Below are 27,660 nucleotides of genomic sequence, written 5' to 3'. Positions count from 1 at the left end.
CGCTTTTGTCTCTGATTTAAAAACCCCAATTAAAATCACCAAACCTGTTTCTGGAATTGGAATTGATAAATAACTGGACATGAATTGCTTTTTCAAGCATTCAAAGGGAAATTTACCTGAAGTTTAAGGGCATAATCAAATTCTAATTTTCCCCCAAAAAAGCTAATGGAAAAACAGTCTAGGTGGTTTCTCAATATATAAAAAAACAAAGTTTGTTTTTGGAAGAAACACATTGAACACTAAAAAAACCCTGTTAGCCAACAACACTGCTGTTTGAATTTGGGAAAACTTTAAAATAACAAAAATGTCAAGCACAATCTAGTGCAGGCTTGTCCAACCTTTTCGCTTGTGGGCCATGTGTTACGCCAAACATCACACATCTGTATCGTTGTGAACAAGCTGCAGATGAGAAGACTAAATTTACCGCCTTACCTCCATCACCCATTGAGCACTGATTCAACGAGACATCTGCCCTTGGTTTTGCTTGCCACGTAAAGTCAATGCCTGCCCAAGTACTTGATTCAGTGCCGTGCTGCATCCCAGACCCGATGCCCGTCTGTCAGCCATGAAGAGCCCTCCCTCCCCACCTCATGTTATATCAGGGCTCTGCCACATCTGCCTCATGGGCCAACCCTTGGACAAGCTTGGCCTAGTGGGCTACCTTTGAGAAAATAAAATGTTGTTAAAGTGGAAGAACAAGCAATGAAAAATTGTTAATGCCGGAATCAAACAGAAATGTTTGATTTCTGTTTTAAAGCTATTTTGAAAACATGTTATTGGATTATAAAGTTTCTACAGAACTCCTGAAAGAGATTAATGGTAATTAATGGGATGCCCCACTTAGAATAAGAGATAGAGTTAGGGAAAAAGGACAACACCAAATAGGAATTGGAATAACTCACCTTGGGTGTAGTTCAATGGAATAAATAAATCCGGTATTGATATACGTTCTAGTGAAAGAAAAGTGTAGATGAGATGAATGAGGTGACAGCTTTCTCTTGGAGATACTTGTATTTTTGCCCATGTATTTTTAAGAGAACTGAATTGATAATCTGGCCAGCCCCTGAGAGATTGGGACCATACAGGAGGATATAAACAAAGATCTTGAGACTGAAACCACCCCCCCCCACCCCCCCCAACAATTTGATCTTTTGAGGAGATTACCGGAAAGTCAGGAAGAATGATCCAATGGTGAATCCTTTTGAAGAAGTTGAAATCCCGGATGATAAAGCCGATTGACAAAATTTACAGCATGATCCCTTTAGACCTGATAATCCTTACACAAATGCAAAAAAATTGAGGGAGGGGGCAGAAAGATTACCACCAAGCATGATGAAATGAAGGGTGGTGAAAGGAATGCTTTCTGTATAGAAAATTTGGTAAAAAGAGAATCACTAGAGACCATAGCCAAGAGATAGGGAAATGTGTGAAGTTGACTAACGAATGTGAAATTCCAATAGAGGATTAAAGGAGGAATTGGGACACCAGTGCGAGGGTGCAGAAATGATTTGTAACTTAAGTAACTGACATGTGAGAGTACATGGCGCAATTGCACTGAAGAACAAGTCTGAGACTTGCTCAGCTACCTAACAAACAGCATGACATGACATGGTTAATATGGCCTGAAGAGTAGGAAAACATTTTTAAATGATCAACACACTGACACATACTACATGGAGAAGCTGATTTTAAGACAATTAATTTTATTCCTTCTGATCATTAACATCATTGAGTCAAATTAAAGTAAAAGGAATTTTAGATTGGGACAAATGAAGGCTAGGAAGAAATCATATTTAGTAAGAATTATCCACAAGATGGATATAGATGAAGGGAAAGTTGAGAATCTTTTAAGTCCATGCATAATCTATTGTTTTAATTATATGTGCTTAAATGCCAAGTGCTCAGAAATTAGCAGCACTCTGGCAAAAGAATAAGGCCAGGATTTTCCAGCTCTGCCATTGGTAGGACCCACAGCAAGGGATGCGGTGGGCCAGCCAAACGTCCATTGACTTTTGGTGGGATCAGACAACCCTGGAAAACCACCTCAGGATATTTCTCTCTCAAAAGGGAGGAAATGTAAGATCTGCAGGTGGGAGTGCCAAACCAAGTGATTCTAGTAGCTTTATTATATTATCTACAATATGTAATCAGGGAATTAGGGAAACAGCTTGGACAGAATTTCGCCCTTGATGGGCGGGCGGGCCCCACTGGCACGGCAGTGGGCGGGCAGCCGATCGCCACCACCGATAGAGCCCCCGCTGCCATTTTGATGGGCGGGCCCAGCGGGCCACCTGATGGGAAGAGCTATGTGCTTCCTGTGTGTGTGTGGGTGGGTGGGGGGGAGAAAGAGAAGGATTCCCCAACTGTCAAAGTGTGCGCTTTTGTGCGCAGCTCCCTGAGACTAAGTGCTGTCTCAGGGAGAGCGCTGAAAATTTTATAAACTTAAAAAACAGAAAAGTAAAAAAATTATTAAAGTGTCCCCTCATGTGACAATGTCACATGAGATGGGACATGTTAATAAATATCACAAAGTTTATTAAAGTTTTTAAAAACAGACATGAAACCTCATCCCAACCATGGATTTTTAGATGCCCGTTGGGGCTCCTGGCCTGCCCACCAGCCTTATGGTTGGACGGGCAGGGCCTTTAATTGGCTTAATTATCCTGTCAATAGCCTCAATTGGCCATTGACAGGTCGGCAGGCAGACAGCTGATTTCGCTGTCCGCCCGCCTTCCTGAATATTTAAATGGGACGGGATGACGTCGGGGGTTCCCGAGTGGGCCCCATCTCCAACTCGCCAACGGATAAATTCTGGCCCTTGTATTTTAGAAATAACTGTTATCTGAAAATTTGCTGTGATAAGTCAATAAGGATATTTCCTTTTCAAAGGAGGGAGCTGTGAGAAATTGGGATCTTGAGTAAACAGGTAATTTCTGCATAATATAGGATCTTTATAGGGTTTTCTAAACAGCATTGATTCTCTCTTTGGAAAGAGGATGTTGATATTCCTAGGCTGCTCTGAGAAATAATCTCAAAAGCATTCTATGAACTCCTCACCCAGGTTACTACTACCAATCAGATTTTTCCAGTTTATATGTAGATTAAAGTCATCCATGATTATTGCATCCCTCTATCACAAGCACCCAATATTCCTTCTTGTATACTTCGTCCTACATTATGTTTACTGTTAGGTGGCTTGTAGACCACTCCTACTAGTGACTTCTTTTCCCCTACTATTCTTCATCTCGACCCAAACTGATGCTACTTCCTGATCTTCTGAACCAAGGTTATCTCTAATGATTGCACAAATGCCATCCTTAATTAACAATGCTAACCCCCCACCTTTACCTACTTTCCTATTCTTCTTGAAGTTCATATGCCCCTCAATGTTCAGGACCCAATCCTTGTCATCCTGCAGCCACGTCTCTGTAATGGCTATCAGATCATATTTATTTACTTCAATGTACTCTATCAATTTGTTTACTTTATTATGAATGTGACTCACATTCAGATACAGAATCTTTAGTTTTGTCTTTTTCCTCTCTGTGGGCTGCACAGTTCCCATTAACTTCTTGCACGACAGATACTAAAAGATCTTGTTGCTCTGCTTTAAGGATTCATTGTTGAAGAAGTAATACTGTTATGATATGGTTAGGAACCAATAACTTTTAGTTTAAAGTAGGTAAAATTTGAAATCCTAGGTATTTAGGTATCCTAAGAGAATAAAGCCACAAGATTCCATGGTTTCAAACAAGATAAACTTTACTAAAAAAAGTCAGCAAAGTAAAACAACTTACAATATTTATTTTATACTCTAACATTCAGAATTAACAGGAGATAACTATGAATTAACAAACTGTGGTTGAACACACCAAACTGCACAATGGCAGATATGACTAAGACAGGTCCCACGGATTTCTCAGTACCCCATCCGGATATCAGAGTCCACGGTATCTCGTGAAAAGTGTCTCCCTCAAAAGGGATTACATGTCTCCACTTTCGAATATCTAGTCTCTGAATTCCCCCAAAAACTGCTCTGACTCGGACTGCCTCAACTACTGTACACCTCCTGATGGTTCAATCTCTTCTCAAAACTGCCTTCCGTGGGATTCAAAGTTGCACTCCAGCATCTAACTACTGGCACAATTGCAGCTCTGTAGCAGGCCACTAGCTTCACTGAGCTCGCACTGCCCTGGGTTTCTCCAAACTCCAATCTCCCAGCTGCACCGAGCTATAAATGGCTCCCAGGGCTTCTTCTGAGTCTTAACCTTTTCCAACTCAGAGCCAGGTGACCTACTGTCACCTTCTCGGCTCCCCAGGCCTTCTCCTGAGCTCCCACAACATGGAGACTGCCAACAGCAGCATTTTTGCTGCCCAGAGTCTCTTCTTCTGTATCTCACCCAGTCACGTGGGCTTATCTTTTTCCACCACACTGGGTCCCATGGTTAGGTTTCCTGCTAGCACTACTACATAGGCTCCCTGATCTCTGCCACAACCCCAAGAAACCAGAACGCTGAGCTGAGCATACGTGGCCTGCCCCGCTCTGTGGATGTGCCAGACCTCTTGCCTGAGCCAGGAAATGGAGTCCTCAGCCTCTATCTGGAACAAGTCAAGTTCATAATTCTGAACAACAGCAATGAAGAACAAAAACAGAAGCTGCTGGAAATATTCAGCCCATCTGACAACATCTTTGAAGATAGAAAGATTTAATGTTCAGGTTGATAATCTTTTCAAGCCTCCAGGAACACAAAATTCAAAGCAAACAATCAGCAATTAATATAGGACACAGCCGCCTTGGCTTCAAGGGCTAGCTTACTTACAGCAGCCCAAAGGCTGTTGGTTAGACACCCTACCTGATTGCTGGACAATAAATAATTTCACTAGTCTGCTCAGTACATAATGACTTACTTTTTACACTGTAGGAAAAAGCAATAGTTCTTCAATGCTTTCCGAAAGTTAAAAAAAATCTCTTTATTCAACTCATAATCAATGGCATTATTTTCCATTTGATCAAGTGAACATAAATCAGCACAGTTTAGTTGGGTAATTGAACAGTCCAAACCAGCCCCTTAGCACAGCAACATCAAGATCAAAATGCCTATGGAGAACATTTTTTTTGAAATAGTTGCTTATATTGATTGAAGAATTTCCGTAATACAAGTTTCAGTTTTTATATGACATTCGATCATGATTTGTAAAAATTTTAAACAAACGTGCAAGGCACACGCTAACAAATGCCATGAACAGCAATAGGGAAGCCTTTACCAGAATTAAAAGTGCAACCAAAATTTCAGCATAGATATTTTGTTTGCTTCCCAAAGAAAAACTAAGCTGTTTTCCCCCAATTCCCTCAGGAGTTAGAACCACCACAAGTAGGAGGGCTGCCGTATGAGGTTACAACCTGCAACAGATAGGACCAGTGGTCATCCTCTCTCATTCCTCCTTTTTTATGTAAAACCATTCTGGAACAGATGACATGGATTGAATAGGTCAAGGAAAATTAATTGCAATGATCTATCAAGCAGCAAAATTGCTTAAACTATATTGACTTATCCTGATCCCAGTGTGTATAATCCCACAATCATTCTGACAAAAAGATCTTAATGTCAATGTTAACACATTCTCTCTCCTTAAAAAAAGGATACTGATCACTTGTATATTGTGTTATTTCAGATTTTAAGCATTTTTTATTTTTATATTACAGATTTTGATGACAACGCGCATAATTCAATTTGGTCTTGTCCTCTCGTTCACTTTATTGTTCCCGAACCAAAAATTACTCATTTTTACAAATAATTACTAACTTGATCCTCCAGTTCATCAGAAAGCAGTTGTCTAGAATTCAGTTTCCCTATGGGTCCCAAAGGCAGCAATTATGAAGGTCCACTTACAGTAGGCACTGACTAGAAGAAAAAAGCTAACAAAAATATATTGCAATTAAAAAGCCACAAAACTAATAATATGCTCCTCAAATTCAAAATGTTAGTCATGCCCCATTTCACTTGGGCAAAATGCTACAAACTGTGGGAAATTGTGCAATTACCTACACCACACAGACTTTTTAAAATTCATTTATGGGACGTGGGTGTCGCTGGCTAAGCCAGCATTTATTCCCCATCCCTAAATGCCCTTCTTGAACTGCTGCAGTCCATGTGGCATAAGTACACCCACAATGCTGTTAGGGAGGAAGTTCCTGGATTTTAACTCAGCAATTTTGACTGTAGTGGTTCAAGAATGTGACTCACTACCACCACCTTCTCAAGGGCAATTAGAATGGGCAATAAAGCATTGATCTAAAAACCCATGAAAGAATAAAAAATATTTTTGAATACTTGAAGAATAATTAGTTCGAACTGCCAAGCATTCTGCTTGCTGTGCAATTAAATTGTACTATTCTTTCAAACAAGAAAATCATAAGTCCTTTACAAAATTTGACTAAAGTAGACAGATATCAAAAAGAAAAGTTCCAGCTAGAGGTGGAGAGTAGGGAGGGTGTCCCATTTTAAAGGTCAATCACATGCAGCTTTGACAGAAGCCTAAAATTTATCTGGCCTCACGTTTAACAAAAATTAATAAAAATTTAATCATCAGTTTAAGGATAACTGGGTTTCACAGCAGTTTTGGCTAGATTGCGGCCTACTAGTGAGGCAGTTTCATTTACTATCAAGTGAAAGGAAGCAAGAGGACAAACTAAAACATCAGGCTAATTACTGAGCTTGTAAGAAAATTAGCTAAACTGCAGCTTTGACTTGTGCGTGAAATACTCTTTCACGACAGAAAAGGTCAGTAACTCATTTGGATAAACTACCTATAAGTTATATAGAAGAGTCATACGGACTCGAAACGTTAACTGTATTCCTCTCCGCAGATGCTGTCAGACCTGCTGAGTTTTTCCAGGTAATTTTGTTTTTGTTTCGGGTTTCCAGCATCCGCAGTTTTTTGCTTTCATATAAGCTAATAACATGAGTTTACTGCCCTCGAAAATTGGTGGCTGTGCCTTCAGCTGTCTATGCTCTAAATTCTGGAACTCACTACCCAAATCCCTCCACCTTACTACCTCCCACTACACCTTTGATATGCTTCTTGAAAGCTGCTTCTTTAGGCAAGCCTTTGGTCATCTGTCTTAATACCAAATTATACAAGGAGGCAATAAGTTTGATAATACTCCTGAGGAACCGGTTGGAGTGTTTGCATAGGTTAAAGGAGATATATAAACGCAAGTTGTTGTTGTGCATTGCTATATAGGTAGAGTTTCTCTTTGTTTGACACAGAATACACACCATCAGCCCATCTACACAGCCTACTAATCAAGTGCAGAGGGCTTAGGTGCAAACTGGCAAGAGCTGAGCATTAGAGATGTCAAAGTGCACGAAAGGTTATTGCTAGTTAAAGCCATGCAGTTTATCAGCACAGAACACTTAAGATTCTCACTGCTTAAACAACTAAGATAATTCTAACACCTTACAGCTTAATGTTGAATCTTGCATGTGGGTAAAGGAGGCCCCCTTCTGTTTGACTATATGGTCAGAATCACAAAAGAGAATGGTTTTGACGTGTGTTATACACCAAGGTTTAACCTAGATTGGGACTTTTCTGTAGCTGAATAAAAATGAGAAAGACCAATGAGCCTTTTGTCCTCCTTCAGCAGGGTCCAATAGTAAAGGCTATTCCCAAGCAATGTGACATCCACCAGGACTAACAGATATGGCAATGAATTTGGATAAATGGTTCTTTTATTTCCCAATTAAGAAGTCCACCCAATTTCACCTTCCTCAGTCCGACTGGGGAGGGGCAATAATTTCTAGCTGTGCCAGCGACATCCACGTTTTAAGAATGAATAAAAGAAGTGCTGTGATTCTTAGAAGCATGGTGAGCTTCATAGCTCTAAGGAGCTAGGAAGGGGTAGGTATTATTTATTTATTTAGCAAAACCCTCCCCCATGAGATTAAACGAGCGCAATAGGGACCATGCGAGATGATAAATGTCCTGGGAAGAAGTGGGCCATATGGCATTTTCTCATTTTCTGCTTCCTTATTTGGGACACCCGGGTAGCAATGGTGTCAAAATGTTGTCTACGTTTACCTGTCCAAGATGCACAAAGAGTTTCACACAGAAGTTTAATATTTCGACATGAGGAGTGCTGAAGGGAAGAAAGCATAGAAATTGAAAATATGAACTAGTTTCAAGAATATTGCAGTTGCTTCTGTATAAGCTTCCTTCCCCCAGAATAAAATATTAATTCTTTATATGGATTGCAACCCTTAATTTTTTGTGCTTTATAAATTACAGCTTATATTGAAATAAATATGGTTCTATCAAGAACTGCTTACGATATTAGAGGCTGCAATTCATTACAATCTCTTCTTCCCAACCCCTGACTATCAGCAATTAAAAAGGTGTTGTGGTTAAATGAGGATGAGGGAAAACTGAATAATAACTTAAAAAATTATTGGCATAAGGAGACACAATGGTGTCTGTCATAAAACATATGCCAAAACTTACCTTTTCCTTCCTCCATTAACTTCTGTTAAAGCCTGAAAAGTGCATAAGATGAAGGACAATTTCGCATTTCTTTAGTATGCACAATGTATAGAATTCAACACTCACTTTTGTGTATCAGTCTGATTATCTTCTAATTCGTAGCACAAAGCCATGTGCTTCAGCTTTATAGCAAGAGGTGTGATTTTATCTGTCATGAATACTTGAAGAAATCTTTTGATTAAGAACAAAAAGCTGATCATGTTGTGCATGGTAACTTCTTTAAAAGCAACATCTATGGAGTTGTGTGTTTTAAAAATACAGCTTCTAAATAATTACTGTTCTTGTCTTGGGTTAGGAAGGGGTTGGCAGCATTCTCTAGGGAAATTCTCCACCTCACAGAATTGTTATGGTGCAGAAGGAGGCCATTTGGCCCATCATGTCTGCACCAGCTCTCCAAATGAGCATCATGACTTAATGCCATTCTCCTGCTTCTTCTCCCGTAGCTTTGCACATAAGCACCCATTGCCCTCTTGGATGCCTTGATTGAACCTGCCTCTGCCATACTTCCAAGCAGTGTGTTCCAGATGCGAAACACTCACTGCGTGAAAAACTTTCTCACATCACATTTGCTTCTTTTGCAAATCACTTTAAATCTGTGCCCTCTCGTTCTCCATCCTTTTATGAAGGGGAACAGTTGTTCCCCATTTACTCTGTCCATCCCCCTCATGATTTTGAACACCTCCATCGAATTTTCTTCTCTCCAAGGAGAACAGTCCCAACTTCTCCAATCTATCTTCATAACTGAAGTTTCTCATCCCTGGAACCATTCTTGTAAACCTCTTCTGCACTCTCTCCAATGCGTTCACATCCTTCCTATATTGTGTCGCCCAGGACTGTACACAATACTCCAGCTGAGGTCTAACTAATGCCTTATACAAGGTCAGCATAATCTCCCTGCTCTTGTACCCTGTGCCCTTACTAATAAAGCCCAGGATACAGTATGCTTTATTAACAGCTCTCTCCACCTGTCCTGCCACCTTCAATGATCTATGCACATATACACCCAGGTCTCTGCTCCTGCGCTCACTTTAGAATTGTACCCCTATTCATGTTAGCTGAATTCAAATAGCCTACTTTAGACACCAATCAGAAATGGGGTAGAGAGAAAAGCAGAATTCACAATTCCATTGATTGAGCCATTACATTATTCCTTCCATGAGGATATTAGACCAGATTGGCCCAGAGTCTCTACTCAACCTTCCTGGTATCTTTCTAAAATGGTCATTCTTCATGTGAATGTCTGGAGTTGCACATGAGCATGATACTGTTCTCACCTGATATTCACGTTGGTACAATTTGTAGCAGGAGACAATGGATAACAATGATAACGCTTGGCTTTTTTCAAACCATTCCCTCCCTAGTCTAGGGATATTTCGGTTATTGTATTATCCACCTGTTAACTCACCACAGGCCAGGAATCAAATGTTCTGTATGGTCTAGCACAGCAGCAGGTTGTGCTTTCAACCACTAGCCCCATTAGGGAGCCATGAGCTTCTTCAAATTTGTATTTTAATCTTTTACTAAAAATATGAATACACAGCATGTCCCAAGGAAGTTCATTACCTCATTTCCTTAAAAAGTCTCACTTAATCTTTTAAATGAAGCACAGAAGCATGCAATTGCTATCTGGAGGACAATGCTCATTTCTAGACCTCACAAACTTTGGTGATATATAAACTTAGCTTAACCTACAGTGCATTCACTCTTAGATCAAAAAATTGTGGTCTTGTGCCCTTTATGACAAATGCTGACAGTCTATTTGACAGTTCAATGCTGTAATGAAAGGATTCTGCATTGTTGCAGCTGCCAGCATTCAGCAGCACATTAAACCCATTAAAGGATGTAGTTGCAATGGAGGCTGTTCACTAGATTGATTCCAGAGATGCGGGGCTTGTCTTATGAGGAGAGATTGAGCAGTTTAGACCTATACTCGCTAGAGTTTAGAACGATGAGAGGAGATCTAATTGAGGTATATAAGATGATAAAGGGGATAGACAAAGTAGGCGTGGAGCGAATGTTTCCCCTTGTACAGCATTCTAAAATGAGAGGCCATAATTTTAGGCTAAGGGGTGGTAGATTTAAATCAGAGATGAGGAGGAATTACTTTTCTCAAGCGGTGGTAAATCTGTGGAATTCACTACTACAGAGTGCAATGGATGCTGGGATGCTGAATAAATTTGAGGAGGAGATAGACAGATTTTTAATTAGTAACGGGTTGAAAGGTTATGGGGAGGGCAGGAAATTGGAGTTGAGGCCGAAATGAGATCAGCCATGATCGTATTGAATGGTGGGGCAGGCTCGAGGGGCTGAATTGCCTACTGCTGCTCCTAGTTCTTATGTTCTTAAACCAAGGCTCTTCTAGCTTATATTCATGCTTCAATTAGCCGTTGAAGACCTCACTGGCTTAAGAGGTCTTTAAAAAACGTCTTGGCATCCTGGCCAAGAATCGTCTCGGCATCCTGGCCAAGAATCGTCTCAACCAAAACCGCCACAAATAAAATCACTGGTCATCTAACTTGCTACTGTTTGTGCGATAGTGCTGGCAAAAAATGCTGCTGTTTGCCAATTAGCAGCATTATGCGACGTGCTTTGAGACATTTCAACATATTTGGATCACAGTGTGAAATGTAACAATGACAAAAAAATAGCAATGGTTGCGTAGTGGTTCCAACTTGTCACTTTGCACCATCCAGAGGCAGTGTGTCTAGTCCACATAGTGACCCCTTGAAATGGCTTACAACCAAACAGCTGCTGAGGACCTGTCACCACTGAGATATGCAGCCCCTAATGCTTAGGGGCAGATGACATAAGCCATAGGGAACAACAGTGCCTTATCTTGCTCTCTCTTATGCTTGCAGGAGAAGTGAGGTGAGTGTACAATGCAAGGGAATGGGCCCAGAAGGTTCTGGGGGGGATGCATTTATTTTTAAAGAAACAAATTACCCCAATGGAGCAGACAATTGAGATATCCAGTATTGTGTAAGAGAACACAGTCAAGGCCTGAGAAAACAAGAGTTTTGGGGGATCAGGTGATGAGAGGGGGCAAAATGGTCATTAAAAGGGGTGTAGTGCACTCCACCTTGTCCAAAAGCATGTCACACACTGAGTAACCTCTCCCTCCGTGGGCCCCAAGCAGCACGAAGCAGCAGCAGCATGGTGCCTTATGAACGCACCGCCCAGCGCAGATAATCTCACCTGGGTGGGTCCTCATGTGTACATAGATATGAAGTCACAGGATGCTGATCACGGCACTGGTATGAAAGAGGAGGTGCCAGATGCAGAGACAGAGGCGGTCAGTTCTCCTTGGGGAACTCAAACCTGTTTAGCTGGGCACAGGTGCAAGGCCTCAGGGGTCACTGGAAAGGAGGGTCTACCTAAATCTGTAGCAGGTTGGAGTTCCTAAGGCAGTGCAGGTTCTTAGGCAGAGGATGGAGGTGTCCATCCAGCTCACATGTGTGGCAATAGCTAAGGGCTATGAGTGCATGAACTCTTCCATAGAAATAGAGTGGCGTGGGGGAAAGACGACAGCCAAATCTGGAATTAAAAGTTTAACAATGACCATGAAACCATTGGCGATTGTTGTAAAAACTCATCTGATTCACTAATGTCCTTTAGGGAAAGAAATCTGCTGTCCTTGCTGGTCTGGCCTATATGTGACTTAAGGCCCACAGCAATGTGGTTGATTCTTAAATGCTCTCTGAAATGGCCAAGTCAAAAACTGCTACAAAGTCTCAAAAAAAGGAACAAAAGTGGATGGACCACCCAGCATTGACCTATGCATCGGAAATGACAACAGCAATCTCAGCCCTGTTGGCCCTGCAAAGTCCTCCTTACTAACATCTGGGGGCTGGTGCCAAAATTGGGGGAACTGTCTCACAGACTAGCCAAGCAACAGCCTGACATGGTCATCCTCAAGGAGTCATAACTTACAGATAATGTTCCATACACCACCATCACCATCCCTGGGTATGTCCTGTCCCACCGACAGGACAGTCTCAGCAGAGATGCGGCACAGTGGTATGTAGTCAGGCAGGCATTGGCCTGGGAGTCCTCAACATTGACTCTGGAACCCATGAAGTCTCATGGCATCAGGTCAAACATGGGCAAGGAAACTTCCTGCTGCCCTCCCTCAGATGATGAGTCAGTGCTTTTCCATGTTGAACACCACTTGGAGGAAGCACTGAGAGTGGCAAAGGTGCAGAATGTACTCTGGAGGAACTTCAACGTCCATCATTAAGAGTGACTGGGTGGCACCACCACAGACCAAGCCGGCCGAGTTCTAAAGGACATTATTGCTAGACTGGGTCTGCGACAGGTGGCGACGGAACCTACAATAGGGAAAATCATACTTGACCTCATCCTCACCAACCTGCCTGCCGCAGATGCAACCGTCCATGACAGTATTGGTAGGTGTGATCACTGCACAGTTCTTGTGGAGACGACATCCCGTCTTCATATTCAGGATACTCTCCATCATGTTGTGTGGCACTACCGCTGTGCTAAATGGGATAGATTTTGAACAGACGTAGCAACTCAATACTGGGCATCCAAGAGGTATTGTGGGCCATCAGCAGCAGCAGCAGAATTGTACTCAACCACATGGCCCAGGATATTGCCCACCCTACCATTACTACCAAGCCAAGGGATCAACCTTTGTTCAAAGAGTGCAGGAGGGCATGCCAGGAGCAGCACCACGCATACCTAAAAATGAGGTGTCAACCTGGTGAAGCTACGACACAGGACTACTTGCATGTCGAACAGCATAAGCAGCAAGTGAAAGACAAAGCCAAGCGATTCCACAACCAAAAGATCAGGTCCAAATTCTGCAGTCCTGCCGTGAATGGTGGTGGGCAATTAAACAACTCACTGGAGGAGGAGGCTCCACAAATTTCCCCATCCTCAATGATGGGGCGAGCCCAGCACATCAGCACAAAAGATAATGCTGAAGCATTTGCAGCAATCTTCAGCCAAAGTGCCGAGTGAATCTTCCTGAGGCTCCCAGCATCACAAGATGTCAGTCTTCAGCTAATTCTATTCACTTCAATTATCATCAAGAAACAGCTGAGGGCATTGGCTACTGCAAAGGCTATGGGCCCTGACAATATTCCAGCAATAGTACTGAAGACTTGTGCTCCAGAACCTGCCACACTCGTGGCCAAGTTGTTCCAATATAGCTACAACACTGGCATCTACTTGGCAATGTGAAAAATTGCCCAGCTATGTCCTGTACACAAAAAGCAAGACAAATCCAATCTGGCCAATTAGCACCCCAGAGGTCTGCTCTCCATCAAAAGCGATGGAAGGGGTCATCAACAGTGCGATCAAGTCACACTTGCTTAGCAATAACCTGCTCACTGATGCTCAGTTTGGGTTCCAACAGGGCCACTCAGCTCTTGATCTCAATACAGCCTTGGTTCAAACATGGACAAAAGAGCTGAACCCCAAAGGCGAGGAGAGTGTGACTGCCCTAGACATCAAGGCAGCATTTGACCAAGTGTGGCATCAAGGCACCCTAGCAAAACTGGAGTCAATGGGAGTCAGGGGGAAAACTCCACTGGTTGGAGACAGACCTGGCATGAAGGAAGATGGTTGTGGTTGTTGGCAGTCAGTCATCTCAGTTCCAGGGCATCACTGCAGGAGTTCCTCAGGGTAGTGTCCTAGCCCCAACCATCTTCAGCTGCTTCATCAATGACCTTCCTTCCATCATAAGGTCAGAAGTGGGGATGTTAGCTGATGATTGCACAATGTTCAGCACCATTCGCGACTCCTCAGATACTGAAGTAGTCCATGTCCAAATGCAGCAAGACCTGGACAATACCCAGGCGTTGGCTGACAAGTGGCAAGTAACATTCAGGCCACACAAGTGCCAGGCAATGACCACCTCCAACAAGAGAAATTCTAACTATCACCCCAAGACATTCAATGCCATCACCACTGCTGAGGCCCCATTATCAACATCCTGGGGTTACTACTGACCAGAAATTGAACTGGACTAGCCATATAAATACTGTGGCTCCAAGAGCAGATCAGAGGATAGGAATTCTGTGGCACTAACTCACTTCCTGACTCCCCAAAACCTGTCCATGATCTACAAGGCACAAGTCAGGAGTGTGATGGAATACTCTCCACTTGCTTGGATGAGTGCAGCTTCAACAACACTCAAGAAGCTGGACACCATACATGACAAAGCAGCCCACTTGATTGGCACCCCACCCACAAACATTCACTCCCTCCACCACCGATGCCAACACCACTAAACACCTAACAAATCTCTCTGACCATGTACTCTCAGAAAGTGAGGAGTTTGTTCCTGGCACATGGTTTCAATTTTGGTGTCCCTTCATCCCAAATCTAACAAAGAAGTATTTGCTAAGTTCAAACTCCTCTACTTCCAACTATTCTGCCACAAACCAGTGTCCACTGAGGATGCTGAATCTTTGGAACGCCCGCCTAGCTGATCTAGCACATGCATATTGCCGGATTCCGAACAACCCATCTGGTTCTTACGTGCAATATGAACATCTTACAGCATTGCAAGGCCTTAAGACCAACATGGACATGCACATCAATAAACCTACCAAAGGACAGAAATAGTCATCCTTAACAATCATGGCTATATCAACAAAATACATGCCATTCTTAATGATGGGCCCAAATTCATATCCATTGGACCTCCCGCTCAACATGACCAGACAGCCTTGCTTGAAAGCAAGCTAAAAAACGCTTGCTGGACTTGTGTAAGAGTGATGTGCTGCCACGATATATATGATTGGGCTCATCCTCATGGTTGCATCTGCATATCTATGGGCTGCCCAAGAGACAAAAAAGTGATATCCCTTTACGGCCTAACTTGTCAATGACTGCTTCTGCACAGCATTAAATGGCCAAATGGTTGGGTGAGTTGTTATAACCAGTTTTGAACAAGTTTTCCAGATACACGGTGAAGGACACCTTCACATTTGCGAAGACCATACAGGACTTGCATAACAATAGCAATGCTGTGTCTTTGTGCTCATTTGACAGTGCTAGCCTATTCATCAATGTTCCACTTAAGGAAGCCATAGATATTTGCGCTGCAGCACTTTTTGGTGAACCAGACCTGCCACCACTGCATGAATCAATAATCATTGAGTTAATGAACTTGGCAACTTGCAGAGTTCAGCTTTAACAACACCATGTATGCCCAATAGATGGTGTTGCCATGGGATCCCCTCTCAGCCCAGCTCTCGTAAACATCTTTGTTGGGCTCCATGAGAAACATGTCTTTGATGGGATGACATCTAACCTCCTACCCCTTGCATATTTCCAGTATATGGATGATATGTTTGCTATATTTAAATCCATAGCAGCATGTAATAATTTCCTTGCATGTCTTAATGGGCTCCATCCTGCGCTCAAATTCATCTTTGAAATGGAGCAGTCAAATGAATTCCCTTTACTGGACGTACTGGTTGAAGAATCTGCCAGGAGTTCTCTACCCCGGTCTACCACAAGCCTACGTTCACTGATCAATACACATGTTGGGATTCTTATGGTTCCACGCGTTAAGATTGGCCTTATCGGCAACCTCGTAAATAGGGTCCAAGACATTTGCTCGCCATGCAAGCTTGATGCTGAAATAGGATACATTAATGACATCTGCGGGATAACAGCTACTCTGATCATTTTATGCTGTATATCACACGAACCATGAACATGCCCAAGATTACCCTAGAAGGGCAAGGCATCTCAAAAATATGAGCAACAGGTAAGCTGGCTGTTTCATGCTGCCACAATGCAGTAGCAACACGAGTGGTATTTGCCACTTACAGGATGCTGCCGTCAAGCCCAAAAGACATTCTGCTCATCACACAAATGAGTAATGTGGTATATGAATTTCAGTGCCAGTGTGATGCTAGGTATGTAGGCCGTTCATCCCAAAGACTGGTGGATCATATCAACCAACATGTCCTAGCTGCTGTTCTCAATAGACTGTATCCATCCAGCCCGTGCTTACAAAACACAAAACAGTGTCCAACATTAGATGCGATTCTGCGATTGGACAGCATTTGCTAAATAATCCTCAGTGTGCTAAAAATTATGCTGACAATCAATTTAAGATTGTCAGTCAGGCTAGGAGTGTGTATTGGAAGCTACATACATTAATAAACAGGGCCCTGTTCTTTGTAGGCAGAAAGAGCATATTACACACATTGCACCTGTTTCAGTTAAACAAAATAAGTGATCGCCGTTCACTGGTTCATTCCTCAAGGCAATGCCTTCACCAGAGTCAAGCTGCCTGGTTTAAATTTCAAACAATGCTAGGCAGTTACTGTCAGTCATAATTAACTGGTGCATTCTACATGGCAAAGCCTCTACCAGTGTCCACTTGCCAACCAATCAGCACTCTCTTCTCATAAAGAATAAAAGTTGTTGCTTCCCCTGACATTGGTATTCTTGTGATTGTCCTGATGAATGCAAGACGAAAAGCTTTGACAAAATGTCTTTTTGCAGGAATATTAAATACATGTAGTAATACCCCTATCTTTTCCCTAGATTTTTAAATACATGGATGCAATCCATCCGGACAACAGCCTTTATTGTCTTTGAGTTCAATTAGTTTATTCAATACATCTCTTTTTTTATTTTACATGCACTTACCTCATTATCCATCTCATCATTCAATGCCATGTCTACCTGTTCTATCTCCCTAGTAAACACAGATGCAAAAAAGTTATGACACATTTCTGCCATCTCTCTATCATTACCTGTGGTATTTTCCTGTCTATTCTTTAATGGTCCTATTCCCATCACAGCCTTCCTTTTTTATTGATCTGCCTGTGAAATTTTTTACTATTTTGTTTCATGGTCTTTGATTATTTAATTTTGCAGTTCTTTTTAGTAGTTCCAATTGTTTTTTTCACTTCTCTCCTAATCTCCTTGCTTTCTCTCTTATCATGCACTTCTCTGCGGTCCATGTAATTGTTGCATGCCTCTTTCCTAAACTTTACGCCTTTATTTGTCTCTCTAGTGTTTAATCGATTCTTTCCTTTTAGTGAAATATATCTTTCCTGCACAACAAGAACAAAAATAGCTGGAAAAACTCGCAGGTCTGACAGCAACTGCGGAGAGGAACACAATTAACGTTTCGAGTCCGAATGACTCTTCATCAAAACTAAAGAAATATAGAAATGTGGTGAAATATAAGCTGGTTGAGGGGGGTGAGGCAGGTAGAGCTGGATAGAGGGCCAATGATAGGTGGAGGCAAAGAAGAGATTGCCAAAGATGTCGTAGACGAAAGGGTGTTGACAGTGGTGCTAATGGTGACATTAAGGGTAGAAAGCAGGACAAACAAGTGGCAGGTGGCCCTAGTGGGGGTTGGGGGGGATCGAAATGGGCTAGAAGGTGGAGATAAAATGATAGATCGAAATAAATTTTAAAATATATTTAAAGAGAATAAATTATTGGAAAAAGGGGGATCAGAGAGGGGGTAGGGATGGAGGACAGTTCATGATCTGTAGTTTTTGAACTCAATGTTGAGTCCGGAAGGCTGTAGAGTGCCTAGTCGGAAGATGAGGTGCTGTTCCTCCAGTTTACGTTGAGCTTCACTAGAACATCGCAGCAGGCCAAGGACGGACATGTGGGCTTGAGAGCAAGGTGGTGTGTTGAAATGGCAAGCGACAGGGAGGTCTGGGTCATACTTGCGGACAGACCAAAAGTGTTCCGCAAAGTGGTCACCCAGTCCGCGTTTGGTCTCTCCGATGTTTTAGAGACCGTATTCGGAGCAGTGAATGCAGTAGAATAAATTGAGGCAAGTGCAAGTGAAGTGCTGCTTCACTTGAAAGGAGTGTTTGAGCCCTTGGACGATGAGAAGGGGGGAAGTGAAGAGGCAGTTGTAACACTTTCTGCGGTTGCATGGGAAGGTGCTGTGGGAGGGGATTGAGGTGTATGGGGTGATGGCGGAGCGGACCAGGGTGTGCCGGAGGGAATGATCCCTGCGGAATGCCGCCGGGGATGGGGTTGGGGGGGGGGGGGGGGGGGGGGGAGATGTGTCTGGTGGTGGCATCATGCTGGAGTTGGTGGAAGTGGCAGAGGATGATCCTTTGAATGCGGATGCTGGTGGGGTGATAAGTGAGGACAAGGGGGACCCTATCATGGTTCTGGGAGGGAGAGGAAGGAGTGAGGGCAGATGCGTGGGAAATGAGCTGGACACTGTTGAGGGCCCTGTCGACAACCGTGGGTGGAAAACCTCGGTTAAGGAAGAAGGAAGACATGTCAGAGGAACTGTTTTGGAAAGTGGCATCATCAGAACAGATGCGATGGAAGTGAAGGAACTGAAAGAATGGGATGGAGTCCTTACGGGAAGCGGGGTGTGAGGAGCTGTAGTCGAGGTAGCTGTGGCAGTTAGTGGGCTTGTAATGAAAATTGATGGACAGTCTATCACCAGAAATTGAGACAGAGAGGTCAAGGAAGGGGAGGGAAGTGTCAGTGATGGACCATGTGAAAATGATGGGAGGGGTGGAAATTGGAAGCAAAATTAATAAATTTTTCCAGGTCCAGACAAGAGCATGAAGCGGCACCGAAGCAGTCATCGATGTACCGGAGAAAGAGTTGTGGGAGGAGGCCTGAGTAGGATTGGAACAAGGAACGTTCCAAATACCCCATAAAGAGGCAGGCATAACTGGGGCCCATACGGGTACCCATAGCCACACCTTTTACTTGGAGGAACTGAGACAAGTTTAAGGAGAAATTATTCAGTGAGAGAACAAGTTCAGCCAGACGGAGGAGAGTAGTGGTGGATGGGGATTGATCGGGCCTCTGTATGAGGAAGAAGCAGAAAGCCCTCAGACCATCCTGGTGAGGTATGGAGGTGTAGAGGGATTCGAAGTCCATGGTGAAGAGGCGGTGGTTGGGGCCAGGGAACTGGAAATTGTTGATATGATGTAGGGTGTCAGAGGAGTCACAGATGTAGGTGGGAAGAGACTGGACAAGGGGAGAGAGAATGGAGTCAAGATAGCAAGAAATGAGTTCCATGGGGCAGGAACAGGCTGACATGATTGGTCGGCCGGGACAGTCCTGTTTATAGATTTTGAGTAGGAGGTAGAGGCGGGCCGTCTGAGGTTGGGAGACTATGAGGTTGGAAGCTGTGGAGGGAAGATCTCCAGAGGAGGTGAGGTCAGTGACAGTCCTGGAAACAATGGCTTGATGTTCAGTGATGGGGTCATGGTCCAGGGGGAGATAGGAGGAAGTGTCTGCGAGTTGACACTCAGCCTCTGCGAGGTAGAGGTCAATGCGCCAGACAACAACAGCATCACCCTTGTTAGCAGGTTTGATGACAATGTCAGGGTTGGACCTGAGAGAACAGAGTTCAGCAAGTTCAGAAAGAGACAGTTTAGAGTGGGTGAGAGGCGCAGAGAAATTGAGATGACTGATGTCAAGCTGACAGTTCTCAATGAAAAGATCAAGAGCAGGTAAGAATCCAGAGGGAGTGGTCCAGGTGGAGGGAGAATATTGGAGGCTGGTAAAAGGATCCATTGAACGGGGAGAGGGCTCCTGCCCAAAGAAGTGGGCACAGAGACGAAGGCCACGGAAGTAGAGTTCAGCATCACGCTGAGTCCAAAATTCATTGAGGTGAGAGCGTAAGGGTATGAAACGGAGTACTTTGCTGAGCATTGAACGTTCAGCATCAGAGAGGGGAAGGTCATGGAGTATGGTGAATACCCAGCTGGGCCTGAGATAGCAAGACAGGATGGGGTCAGCAGGACAGGCAGGGGTGGAGGGTCCTGGTTGGGCATTGGTGCGATGAGTTCTTCTCTCCGACAGGATTTCCACTTGTCTCTTTTGCCCTGTTCACCTTCACTGCTTTCCATTTCTCTCCTTGTGTTTGACAAGGTGTTTCCTAAAACTCGCTTTCACAGCTATATTTCCTTCCTCAGTGACTGCCTCCGTCTCTGACTCACCCCATGTGGATTCCAACTGAAGTTCCATTCCTCATGTTTCGAACCGACCCAGGATTACAGGTATCTCCGGGACATACAATGCTCCTCAGACTGCTGTTCTCGTCACATTCTGAGATCCACACTCAGTGCCATGCGCCGCCATATGAACACACAACTTCTCCCATCAGCAGCACAGATTCACCCTATCTCTAAGCTGTCCTTGCTCCCAATTTAACTTTATTCTTCGTCTCATCCGATGCCTCAACCAGAAACTTTGTCTCTTTCTTTCTGTAAAAGAACGCAAGCTCCAACCACTCATCGACACCAATGCCCATCCAGGAACATTCACCCTCATTCATCCTCCGCCATTTCCGCCAACTCCAGCAAGATGCCACCACTAAACACATCTTCCCTTCACCACCCCTGGCTGCATTCCGCAGGGATCATTCCCTTTGGGACACCCTGGTCCACTCCTCCATCACCCCATACATCTCAACCCCCTCCCACGGCACCTTCCTATGCAACTGCAGAAGGTGTTACACCTGCCCCATTACTTCCCCTTTTCCCATTGTCCAAGGACCAAAACGGTCTTTTAAGTGAAGCAGCACTTCATTTGCACTTCCCTAAATTTAGTCTACTGCATTCGCTGCTCCCAATGCAGTCTCCAAAACATCGGGGAGACCAAACGCAGACTGGGTGACCGCTTTGCGGAACATCTTCGGTCTGTCCGCAAGCATGAACCAGACCTCCCTGTCGCTTGCCATTTCAACACACCACCTTGCTCTCATGCCCACATATCCGTCCTTGGCCAGCTGCAATGTTCCAGTGAAGCTCAACGCAAACTGGAGGAATAGCACCTCGTCTTCTGACTAGGCACTTTACAGCATTCCGGACTTAACATTGAATTCAACAACTTCAGTTCATGAACTCTATCCTCCATCCCCACCCTCTTTCCCCAATAATTTATACTTTTAAAATATATTTTTCTTTCACCACCTATTTTTAAATTTATTTCGATCTGTCATCGTATCTCCACCTTTTAGCTTATTTCGATCCCTTCCCCCCACCCCACCCCCACTAGGGCCATCTGCCACTTGTTTGTCCTGCTTTCTACCCTTAATGTCACCATTAGCACATTCCTTAGATAATATCACCACCGTCAACACCCTTTTGTCTATGACATCTTTGGCAATCTCTTCTTTGCCTCCACCTATCATTGGCCCTCTATCCAGCTCTACCTGTCCCACCCCCTCAACCAGCTTATATTTCACCACATTTCTATATTTCTTTAGTTCTGATGAAGAGTCATTCGGGCTCGAAACGTTAACTGTGTTCCTCTCCGCAGATGCTGTCAGACCTGCTGAGTTTTTCCAGCTATTTTTGTTTTCGTTTCAGATTTCCAGCATCCGCAGTATTTTGCTTTTATATTTTTCCTTCACTTTGTCAAATATATGATTCTTCAGAAATGGAAGAAGATCTGAAAAACTGTGAAATTTGACTCCAAACTTTAACTCTGTTTCCCTCACCACAGATGCTGCCAAACCTGCTGAGCACTTCCGACACTTTGTTTTCATTTCAATTATTTGATCATACCTGGTTACTACCCTCTAATGTTTCCCCTACCAATGATTTAGTCATTATGCCTTTTTGAAACATCTTTACATTAAGTTTGCTTTAACTATAAGTTATTCTTTTGGCTGGATAAGCAGCAAGATGTTTATCTGTATTTTTATTTCATTGGCAAGCTGCGTATTTTCAGCTGATTAAAAGTCCAGCTGCATCTTTGTGCACATCTGGGGACTTCTAAGTGTTGTTCGGGCTTGGGTAAGTAGGGTGCATCTCCAATATTAAACAAATAGACATGCTTGTCTATCTGTGTTTATCTAGTAACCATGTAGATTTAATCACCTCTATTTTCACCAGATCTTCTTCTACCATCTCCATGACCTTACTACCTACCACCCTTTCACACCTCTATCCAAAGGGACCATTATCCTTTGGGGATACTGTTGCTTGTTCAATTCTTCCAATACCTCAACTCCTATCTACTTTTGCTCTAGCACTTTCCTCACAACTGCAGCACATGTAGCATCTTCACATTCCCATTTTAGCTTCCCTTAATACTTCAATCAAGTTCGATGCAAACTACAAAGATTATATACAATCTTTCTCCTAGGCATTCTACAGCCCTTTGATTTGAATACTGTCTAAAGTTACTGTGGTCATTAGCTAGATCTCCTAATTACTTTTGAACAGCATGTTGCAGGTGTGTAGCAAATCTATTATTGTCCATGGAGTGGGCAGGTGAATTGAAGCTTCAGGTCTAGGCTTAATCACAATACTCTGGTGGGCTATGTGCTCAGCACACCTACTGTGTCTTTTCGACATTTCCTGATTTCATTTCAGACCTCATGCCTTTCTCGGTGTTATCACCATCCAAACTATGTGCATACTTTTGTTCTTCCAATGCCCTAATGCCTTTCTGTTGTCTCACTGATATCATTCAATGGGTTCTTGCTTCTCCACTAAGCAGTTTGCTATCTTTCCTTCCTCCTCTGTTTTTTTCTACAATCTGACAAAGGAGATAGTTTACCTTTCACTTCTGAAGATGAAAAGATGTGACAAACAAGTTTTCTCTTCAGATGCTGTAATATCAGCAGTGCATTTCAAATATTTTCTGCTTTTAATGCCATCATTTGCAGTTTCTTTTCCTTTTACAAGTATCCATTTTGTATATATTTCCTGTACATTTTCTCTCCAGATGTTGGAAGAGTACAGTAAAATAGAAAGTAATCCTAGACTTTCCTGCCCTTTGTTTAACTAGAAACGCTAAAACTCTTTAAACGCTTTTTTTGCTGTTTAGATTTGTAATAGTACACACAGGAAAGGTCCAAATCAAGATATGGGAGCACAACCACCACCATAACCATGGTAGCAATGATACACACCCCAAGACTGCTATCAAATTCCACTCACATTTCAGAGACTCCAGTGTTTTACTGGGACATGACAAACGTCGCGAAGGTGGGTTCTGTGTTCGCTGAAGGCAGGCCAACATGATGGAGGAGCTGCGTCTATTCCCGCAGTCAACGCCCTCAACTATCACACTGTTAAATGAAGAGAGAAAAGTATAAGAACCAAATACTTAAGAAAAAAAGGAAAACGGTAATATTTCAACAGTGAAACACAAATCACACTGATGCATAGGTCTGAGGACTAACTAATTCAAACTACAAGAATTCTTAATTTTGAGGAATTTAAGTAAACAGGTTATTCAGCCACGTGACATAAAATCATTGTAACAGTATTTCCCATTTTTTTTTGCCTGGAGATTAGCTTTAAATTTAAACAAGAAAGTTTATCTGGGGCTCCTTAATTTAATAATCAATCCTGATCAGAAATAAATCATTTAACTTTGATGTGATCGACCACACAAATCTCCTGCAACACCTCTCCACTAGCATACAGCTGGATAGGACTGGCCTGGCTCCATTCTCATCTATTCAACGGTAGCCAGAGATCACCCAAAATGGTTTTTCATCCTGCTCTTGTACTGTTACCTCTAGTGTTCCCTAAGGATCTATTCCTTGGCCCCCTATTTCTTAACATGCCACCCTTTGGCAACATCATCTAAAACTGCATAATCAGTTTCCAGATGTACTTTGACAAAATCAAGGGATACAACGTTATGGGTCGGTGAATTAGTATAAGTCACAAAATTAGTTGGGCACCTTGTGAAGCTTTATGTTGTAGTATTTTCTCTATCTGCTTCAGAGATAATTGGCTTCTTTGTTTTACATCATTGATATTTTTGTTCATAGCATCATTTAACAAGTTTTTAGCAGAAAATATAATCAGTGACATTGGAGTTCTGTGTTGAAATCTCCCACAAACCACATTAGTGAAACAAAACATTTTTAAGCAAAAAAGTGTCCTTGGGTGATACTTCTACTATTGCATGGTTTCAATGAATCATTTGCTAACATGGAGCCAATGAAAGCCTATGGCAAAGGGGAGCAACAAGGCTTGAAATTTCCTATGTCCTTTAAGTTCATTATTAAACCCTTATAGATGGTGGCAGTTTTACCAATACAAGGTGCAATGGTATGTTAGGCCTGGACTAACAATCCATATGTTAATTCAAATTCCATCTGGCAGTTCGAGTAACAGCATCAACCTGATTTATATAGCATCTTCAATGTTGTAAGCTTTATAAAACAAAATTTGACACTAAGCCTCATAAGGAGATATTAGAGTAGATAACCAAAAGATTGGTCAAAGCGGTAGGTTTTAAGCAGTGTATTTAAGGAGAAAAGAGGAAGAGCAGCAGGGAGAGATTTAGGGAGGGAATTCCAGAGCTTACAGTCTTGGCAACTGAAAGTAGAGCTGCTAGGGGTAGAGAAGGATTTTTAAAAAATCATTCACAGGATGTGGGTATCACTGGCAATGCCAGCATTTATTGCCCAACCCTTATTGAGCTCGAGAAGGTGATGGTGAACTGCTGCCTTGAATACAACTGAGTGACTTGCAAGACCAATTCTGAGTACAGTTAAGAGTCAATCACTTTGCATAGATGGCAGATTTCCTTCCCTGAAAGGCATTAATGGGCAAATATCTGGTGGTTATGTGGTTACCATTCCTGATGCTAGTTTTTTCATTCCATTTATTTAATTAAATGAATTTAAGTTGTCCAGTTGCCTTAGTTGGATTAGAACTCCTGTCTCTGGATCATTAGCCCAGTAACAATAAATTTTCAACAATATTTATGTTGAAAATACTACAACATAAAACTTCACAACATGCCCAACTAACTGTGCAATTTAACAAAATCTAAATTGCTGAAAACTATCAATCCTTCCTGAAATGCCCACATTTTTGTGCCATGATTGGATTAACTGTAGTGTGAATACACGAGAATATGCTTTTGCTGTTGGCACACAGCAATAGCTGAAATGCACTTTGTAAAAAGCCTAGTGTAAATGAGACCACAACATACACCCTGAAAATGGAACCAGAGAAATTGTTAACGTGAGGGCCAAATTTTCTACATGTTAACAAAGATCCTTTAGATCTATGGTCAGTATCTAATCCCAGGGTCAATTCCCTAATAAGCAGTAGTGCAAAAATACGACACTTCTGTGAATTCTGACTTAATTTCCCAAGGGTGAAAATGGAGCAATTTGTTAGGAACAATGAAAGTAAAACTATAATCTGCTAGGTATAGGTATATTGGGAGGGGGTAGCTGGGTGGAGGAAACAATTGATGGTCCACAAACATAGGGGATTTCTTAGTTCATGTCTTGGTGTCTATGGGTCCTATAAATGATCTGAATACACCAACTCCTGAAAAAAAAGGTAGGACACTGGTTATGAAATCCATTGATCTCTGGGTCCCTGTGTGCTAAATTAGCAGTCTGCGGAGATTGTAACGTTTAAGGTTCAGGATGTTCCAGTACTTGTTACATTTGTTCCTGTCTAATAACAAGGGTGGAAGCCTCTTGCAGTGTTGTGATAGGTCACTAGATAATTTCAAGAGTCAGTGAACAGCTCTTCTTGAGGCAGTCAGTTTCAGGGAGCTCGCCAGCCAACAAGTGCCACAGAGGTACGGACAGGCAGGGGTACCAGTTGAGTTAAAAAGTTAGAGAAAGAGCCATGGGGAGCAGGCTTTAAGTAAAGAGGGCCAATGGGGCAAAGGTAACCCTTTGGAGTATTTAGTTCTGCTTGGTATGGCCACAGATCTGAAAGTGTACGGGTGTACTCTGAAATCCAAGAAGAAGGAATCTTGGAAGGCTAGATTGAAACCCTGAGGCAGGCCATTGTTAAAGCTGTCTGAGTGGGAGTGGCGTTTGGAAAGAATTCCAGGGTGGAATCTTCAAATGTGGAGATTGGAAACCCTTACGAGAAAGATGAAATTTGAGAGAGATTGTTGGCTCACAATGTGACAAATGTCTGGGTAGAGGTGTTGAGAAATCCATGGAATTGGACTTCATACTTACCCTGAATGTTAGAGTATAAGACAGATTATTAAATTGTTTTATCTTTCTGACCTTGTACAGTAAAGTTTATTTTTGCTTGTTCAAAATCCATGGAATCTTATTCACTTGGTAAGCATCTTGAACCTCAAAACTTTAAACAAAGCATTTTTGGTTTCCAACCAGATCGTCCCCCAACCCCTTCCCCCAATGTCCTGGGGTCTGGCCAAGAATTGTAATACACAGAGCTCAACAAAGTCAGTGCTAGGCAGAGGTAGAGGGGTTATTGGTAGGCACTTCTAATTTCTTCAGAAAAGTATCCTAAAGCTCTGAAACAAATCTTGACTTGATAGTCTTCAGCCCATCCGATGAAGAGTCATACTGCACTCAAAATGTTAACTGTGTTTCTCTCTCTATAGATGCTGCCAGACCTGCTGAGTTTTTCCAGGACTTCATTTTTAATTCATTTGCACATGTTCCTTTGTGAGAAAAAATATCACCAAAAAACTGTTTAATCCAGTATAGGTTAACAAACCATTTTGGGCATGAACCCCAACAAAAGGTTTGATGTGTCATGTATTTCTAATTAATATGACCACTGATAAATCTACAACAAAGTCTTTTGCCCCTTCTCCCCATTTACTCACATTTTAGCTCTTGCACTCTCGCTCACTTTTCACAGGGTCTTGTTATGAGTTCCACATCTACTTTTCTCCCCTACTTCACATCTCTCAGTGGGCCAGGAAGCAATTGTTTGAGCAGGAGACACAGAAAATCAAAAGTGCAAACAGGCAGACCAGGAAGGCAGGTAAGGGAAAAGGCTGCTTGGGGCTTGTGTTTGGCACCCACACTACTAACTGACTGCATTTGTGATGCTCTTGTCATCGGAGATAGCGATTGGCTTTAAAAGGTCGTTTTGCTGTGTAAATGTACGTATCAGGGGTTTGAACACAAATGGCTCAGTCTAAATCCAGGCAGAAAATGCTCTCAGCCTTCGATTTCTGGAAAACGCTTGAGCACCAATGCCCTATATGGATTTGATACCAACACCAAAAAAATGTAGATTGAAAAGTTGCACAACTCATGGACAAATAGGTGATTTGTACCCAGGGAAGTTGGCACAATTATAGAGCTATTTTTTTGAGTGCAAGTCATTAGAACTAATTGTGGCTACCTATACAATGGAAGTTAATTGCTTACCAACCTGCATTCTTATAGTATTTTTAATA

At 42.6% G+C, this 27,660-nt stretch overlaps 1 protein-coding gene across 1 annotated transcript in view; it reads right to left on the bottom strand.

The window, feature by feature from the left end:
- Positions 1-23,517, bottom strand: part of fam222a (family with sequence similarity 222 member A) — a 122,938-nt gene extending 99,421 nt beyond the window's left edge. Inside the window, exon 1 of the mRNA XM_041203516.1 lies at positions 23,436-23,517. Coding sequence (XP_041059450.1) covers positions 23,436-23,517 — 82 coding nt within the window. The remainder of the gene's footprint in view (positions 1-23,435) is intronic.
- Positions 23,518-27,660: the final 4,143 nt, after the last annotated feature.

The sequence above is a fragment of the Carcharodon carcharias genome, chromosome 13 (genome assembly GCF_017639515.1).
Source record: "Carcharodon carcharias isolate sCarCar2 chromosome 13, sCarCar2.pri, whole genome shotgun sequence".
Classification (NCBI taxonomy): Eukaryota; Metazoa; Chordata; class Chondrichthyes; order Lamniformes; family Lamnidae; genus Carcharodon; species Carcharodon carcharias.
This window is presented reverse-complemented; position numbering and strand designations above follow the sequence as displayed.